Raw genomic sequence first — 6,461 nt, 5'->3', positions numbered from 1 at the left:
CCGCCACTACTTACCAGCTTGGAGGTGGCTGCAGCTCCCTGCTGCAGAAAGGCTTTGTTGACTACCATAGTAGGTAAATGAAGCACTCACTGCCCATAGTTTGGCTTTTGGCCTTTCTCTAGTCACAGCTATGGCACATTTAGCCATGCAAAATGCACATATATCTATTGATAGTACTGCTTCTGTATTTGTAAAGGACCCATTTCCTTCTCCTCCCTGGCCTGAAAACTAATTTCACAGAGAGTATCTGAATCAAACAGCAAAATCCCTGACACAAGATTAATATTTCAGATCAGCATTTCAGACCCTTAAAGTGCACTAAAAATGCTTGAAAAAAAAGGAAACAGAAGAGATGTGTACAGTTTACCTTTGACCCGAGTAAATCTAGAAACTGCAAAAGTCCATCTGTACATCCTGACCAAACAATACAACTCTTTTTTAGGATCATAAGTCAATAGGAACAAAACAAGAACTTTTTATCCAGGGTACTAGGCAAGTTTTACTATGCACAAAGAAAAGTGAAAATAAAGTCCTAAATCAGCATTAAAATTATTGTGAAACCTACACATGAAGACAAATAATTTGAGTCAATGAATTCATAAAATTAGAAGCAAATTGGGAAACTGGAGGAAAATGTAAAGCTATAAAGCAATGGAATAAAGTTCCTATTTCTTGAGATATTTTTTGTTCTTGCAGATGATACTTTTATACAGGAAAGTGGAGAAGTTTAATCAGGCTTTAGTGACCATACCTTAAGTTATAATATTTAATTAATTAGCAAAGCCAGTGAGAAGTAATGTGGTCTTGTACCCTGGGAACTGGACTAGCAGATAAAGTTCAGAACAAGGAAGCTATGTGACCTTTGGCATTACTCCACTTTTTTTACTTGTGCTTCTACTTCCTTTCCCACCCATTCTTTGTCAGCCTTGTCTCTTCAGACTGTAAACTTTCTGGGGTAGTGCCTGCATCTCTGGCCCCCTTCTACACATTGTGTGTATTACACAATTAACACAATTAATTTAGACTGGGTACATGTGCAAAGTAACTTTTACATGGACTCGATGATCTTCCGAGGTCCCTTCCAGCCCTAATGTCTATGAAACCATAAAAGGGCCCATCCAGCTATGAAGTTAGAGCAGGAAAATGTGCAATAACTGTATAGCTGGTTGTAGCAGGGTCCCCCTATCAACTGACAGGACATGAAGCTGCAGGGGTGCATCATGTGTGCCAGGGCTGGGACTCCTGCAGTTGAGGGGATGCTGAGCCCCAGCAACACACCATAACTGCCAGGACAGAGAGGCACATAGCTGACAGGATTCTCCAACCCAGCAGCACCCATGGGTTGCTGCTGGGACCAAGAGTCTGCAAGTGCAGGACTTTTGGTTCCAGCTATCACGGGGCACTGCCATGACAGAGTTCCATCAACTAAAGGACTCACAGCTGCAGGAGCTTACTACTTGCCAGTGCAGGGAGGGCGCCTGGGATGGCAATCCTGGGCTCCCCCTCCACCAGTAATAAGGATGTGATAGGATCTGATCCTGGATCTCAAAATCAAGCCTCCTGCTGTGCACATAGGATCATGCATCTGATCCTATCACACCTTTACCTGAATGTCTAGTACAGCAGTTCTGAACCTGTTTCAGTCGCTGTACCCCTTCGTCTCAGAGTGAGACTTCACATACCCCCTTTCAGTGGGAAATTAATTTTTTTAGGCCCTTCGACCTGTGTTACACAATGTAGGAAATACATCTCATGTACCCCCTGGAGGTACATGTACCTTCAGTTCAGAACTGCTGGTGTAGAAGGACCCTTAGAAGCACAATAGGCCCTGACCTCAGGAAGAGCCTCGAGCACTATTATAAGATGTATTAATCATCAAGATCTTCATCCTAGATGTACATAGGCAGGGCATGGATTTGTATTTTGCATTTCATAAAATCAATAACATATTAGATGTAAAAGTAAGAACATGATACAAGTTTCTGTAAAAGGAAGAATATAGGTTTCATTTACTTACCTTGATAGTAATAATTTACCCTGAAGTTTCAAATCAGCAGCACAATCATCTGATTGACAATTCCTCTCAAAAACAGTCTGTGAAAAACAAAGAAGAGAGATATCACAGTACCAAACGTAGACAAGGGTAAACTTCAAGAGATTCAGAGACAGCCAAATCTCGTTTTTATCTGAACTTTTCGCATGCTGGCAAAACAGAGCAGAAAGCTCCCCAGAAACAGACACCCTCAAGGCTTTCCCTTTTGGCCAGGTCAGAATTATCTCCTGCACAATATTTTTGACATTCCTGTTTCTGGTTCCAACATGTATATATAAAAAATGAAAGATAAATGTGGAAAATGCAAGCTCTGGAGAACATTTGGGCTTGCGTAGAGTTTAAAGAAGCAGAGAGATTTGAAACAAGAAGGAAATATTAATCAAAACTCTTCACGCATCTGTAACTGAAGTAAGATTTTTCCTTTTCATTGTAATATTATTTATATTAAGAAAACATATCATTCCCGTACACACGGCAAGCTATTGGAACTGTCAAATTACTGACAAAACATTCTACAACTAAGACTTCCAGAATAATGTAACTACTGTCCAACCTAACGAACTATTGTACAATCCAGTGGTAGTTGACAATGCATGCGGTAAAATAAAATTTATCAGTGAAATCAACAACAGAAAAAAAGACCACAATCATTGACTGCTCACTGTGCCTAGGCATGACAAGTTTTACTAGTTGTGGAAGTGATGTCCTTCCACAAAATAAAGGCAAAGGAGGCAGGTAGAAGAGGGTACATAGTTTTGAATTCCACATTCCCTTACATATGGCCATGCTGATCTCTGTAGCAATTCAGATGTGAGGAGCAATGGTAGATAAGACTGCCCGTGGTACCTGGGTCTATCAAGCCTGAATCCTGTTAAGAGACTCCCAGAGGAATGTGGTCACAGTCTTAAACAGGTGGAAAGAATAGAGACCATTGCCCAATTGCATAGACTATCAGGCCATTTAAGGAAGAGGCTGAAGAATGACTTTAAAAGGACTAAAATACCAGTGAGGTCCTCATCTTACTTGGATGATGCATACAAAGCACAGAGCCTGTTCTCATTCTGACTGACTCTTCAAGTGTCTTGAGCAGGAGTGAGGCCAAATTACTAACTGTTGCTCTAAGGCAGTGGTGTTCAGCCTATTCAGTCCTGTGGGCTGGATCAGTGGTGCAGGGCTTGTCTGCACGACAGCGGGCTGGAAACAACTCAAGGTTGGTCTGTGTGCGCACTCCGGCACACTAGCCTGGCTCTATATGGATGGATCTAAATGCTCACTGGCCCAGCTGCACATCCAGATCCAGGCACCAGCATGGTCCAGTGCACAGGATTGTCATCTAGTCAATGAGGTTCCCTACAGATCCAAAAAGTTGGTAGCAGGAGATAGGGAATTAATGCTAACACTGCTCCCCATCTGACACATTTCTGGACCTGTGGGGAGACCCACAAACCAGATAGCATGGCTCCATGGGCAGACTGGCCCAGTCCTAGAAAGAAAAAAGAGGCGAGCAGTTCAGGGGACCATCTGTTATGTTCATTTTCTTTTTCTCTTTCCTATTTTTTTGTTTTCTCAAAACTTTACAAATGGGAAAACTCATAAAGAACTCATCTTTGAAAGGTAAGCTTCTTTTCTTTGCCATGGAGGACAACTGTCCTGCCTGGATGAGAAGGATCCCATTCTTAGGATAAAATAATTTTGAGAGATGTCACTCACTTTAATATAAGTACATTTCAGAGAAATGACCCTTTAATCTCCATGGTCAGAATTTCTGGGCTAAATGCTGTGGTATATACTTACAAAAGCTATACTTTTACCTCTTAAGAAAAAGGTGATATAAACTGTAATAATCTTCTCAGTCAACATTTGATTAAAAGAATGCTTTTCTTACCACTAAACTGGATAGAGGTCAGTCCCATACTATATGTGAAAGGATGACTTGGGAATTAGTGCTAACAACACAAGCACACATATAGGTAAAAGTCTTCAAACCCCTTTTGCTCTTACTGAGTTTTTATCCCAGGCACATCATTATGTTATCTGGTAGAGTTAGGTTTCCAGGTCCACATTTAGCCGCCTGAATAAGGGACCTGATTTTCAAAGGTACTGAGAACCTAACAGCTCTCATCTATTTCACTGAGAGCTGTTGTGTGTTCCGGGTTTTTGGTTGTAGCTGTGTTGGTCTAAGGACATAGGGAGGTAGGCTTCTTTGGGTAGGTATGATATTTTTTATTAGACTAAGTGAATAGTTGGAAAAAAGTTCGGGCTGTTCCAAGATCTCCAAGGAATGTTCCTGCATTCCTTGCAGTCTCAGACCAACAGAGACTCCCGAAACATGAAGAAGGGTGACTGCACCCAAAAGCTTGCAAAGAACTTTTTTTCCAACTACTCACTTGGTTTAATAGAAGATATCACATCTACCCAAAGAAGTTTGCCTGCCTACTGTGTGGTCAGCAGTTTTGAAAATCAGGCCACAAGTTCAAATACCTAACTGTGGATTCAGGAAGCTCAGCCTCCACTTTTTTTAAACCTTGGATGAAATTTTCAAATTGTGCTGAAAATGAAGCTGTGAGATAGACATGCCTGTTGATTATTAGGTGAAGAAACTGTTCTGGAACCTACCCTGACACCCTCCACTTCACTGCACTGTTCACAGGATTTGCCTATTAAACTACGTAGCCCAAAGCCAAGTACACAAAAGACTGAATTCAGCTTCATCCAGGAAAGCACTTAATGTTCTGAAAATCCTTTCCTAGCACTGGCTAAAACAAGAGCAAATTATTTATTATTTACAGAATCTCTATAGTGAATATGGGAGCAAAGGCAACACAGGGGAGTGAAGTCCATACGGGCTGCAAAGGTTCAGAAGGATACTGACCATTGAAAGATACTAAAACAAAACAGCTGCATCAATACAGTACGGTACAGAACAGGAGGGTCTGAAATAAGCTAGGAGGCTCTTCTGCCTGTGTTCCCATGAAGTACTACATTTGCACACAAAGAAAACAACTGTACTTTTACAATGCATTAGGAAAGCAAATGGAAACAGAAGCTGGCCAGCAATTATTATTTTACTAAACCTGAATAAAATTACTTGATGAATTAAACTACTCTAACCAGGTGAAACAGAGAGGAATAAATCTGCTTTACTAAGTGAGAAGCTCTGTAATACAGGCTCAGTACTTATATACTGATATTTATAGTGTCAGGTAAGATTCAATTTAATACGTTTTTCTCCTTCCTATAAAATCTGGTTTTGAATGTCAGTTCAGTCCTCCTACCTGTCCTTTTTACCAGGTTATAGCAGGCATGGCCTCCTATAAACATGGGCACAGTCACCAAAACAAAGATAGAATACTGGGCAAATAGGAGAAAAAGAAGAGAAAAAACTTTAAGGAAGCGGGGTGTCAGGGAAATAGATCAGTAAAAAAAACCCTTTTATCTAGCTATTGGAAACTCCAAGTACAAATTAACAAGCATAAATGTATCCACTGCCCATCCCTAAAGATGTGAAATGGCATAGATATAAAGTTGGCAGAATGCAGGGTAAGGTGGCACCTTAGAGACTAACTAGTTCAGAAAGGTATACGCTTTAGGATATAGTCTACATCATCACATCTCCAATGGAAACTTATTCACCTCTGAACCAGACACCCCTGTTGAGAATCATGGGTCTTAAGTCCATGAGTTCTCAACCTAAGGGGAATGAAGATGTGCAACAGGGTCTTGAGTATCCTGCCTTTTGCACTGTTAACAAATTAAGAATTGCAGAGCTTATCTACCATTGCATGAGAATAAGCTTAGCAAAATTAAGATGCCATGTATTAAAGTCAATGGTCTCTCTAATATTATTCAAGACAGCTCATTAAAAACATTTCAGAGTTACAATACAGCCTCACACCTACTATTCAAATTCAGATCTGACTTGTTTCTGGAAGTGTAACACTTTCCTTTATTAAGAAAAAGAAAAGTAAGTTCAGTCTTGGCCTGATCCAGTATGGACTCAGGGTAGGGTCTGTGTTTGCTTCACTGGCATGAACAGTACACACTCATGGCCAGTTCAGGATTGGTTCTAACAGTTAACCCCAGAATCACAACTATAGTACAAAGAAAGACAATTGAGAGTTGGGTGGTATTAACTGCTTTAGGGAAAATATTTTTAATTAAACAATGAGAGAAGGACACCTCCTGGAATGAAATGAAATGCTGATGCAGATCTCTGGAAGAACAAAAGTGGGACAATGATTTGGATCCTATCCCAGAGAGGAAAAATAGTCAAGCAGTTAGGACATTAGTCTGGAACTCAAGAGACCCCTACTCTACCAAGCCTGTACAAGTCACATAGTCTGTCTGTGTCTCAATTTCTACTGCGTAAAATGGGGAAAAGAGCACTTCCCCCTATGTTACAAGACCA

The 6,461-nt window shown here is 40.6% G+C and overlaps 1 protein-coding gene across 1 annotated transcript in view; it reads right to left on the bottom strand.

Annotated features, from left to right (window-relative positions):
- ITGA9 (integrin subunit alpha 9) overlaps positions 1-6,461 on the bottom strand; it is a 456,855-nt gene that overhangs the window by 222,112 nt on the left and 228,282 nt on the right. The window contains exon 17 of the mRNA XM_019508716.1: positions 2,018-2,094. Coding sequence (XP_019364261.1) covers positions 2,018-2,094 — 77 coding nt within the window. The remainder of the gene's footprint in view (positions 1-2,017; positions 2,095-6,461) is intronic.

Source organism: Gavialis gangeticus, unplaced genomic scaffold (genome assembly GCF_001723915.1).
Source record: "Gavialis gangeticus isolate Ggan-Ray unplaced genomic scaffold, GavGan_comp1, whole genome shotgun sequence".
Lineage (NCBI taxonomy): Eukaryota > Metazoa > Chordata > Crocodylia > Gavialidae > Gavialis > Gavialis gangeticus.
This window is presented reverse-complemented; position numbering and strand designations above follow the sequence as displayed.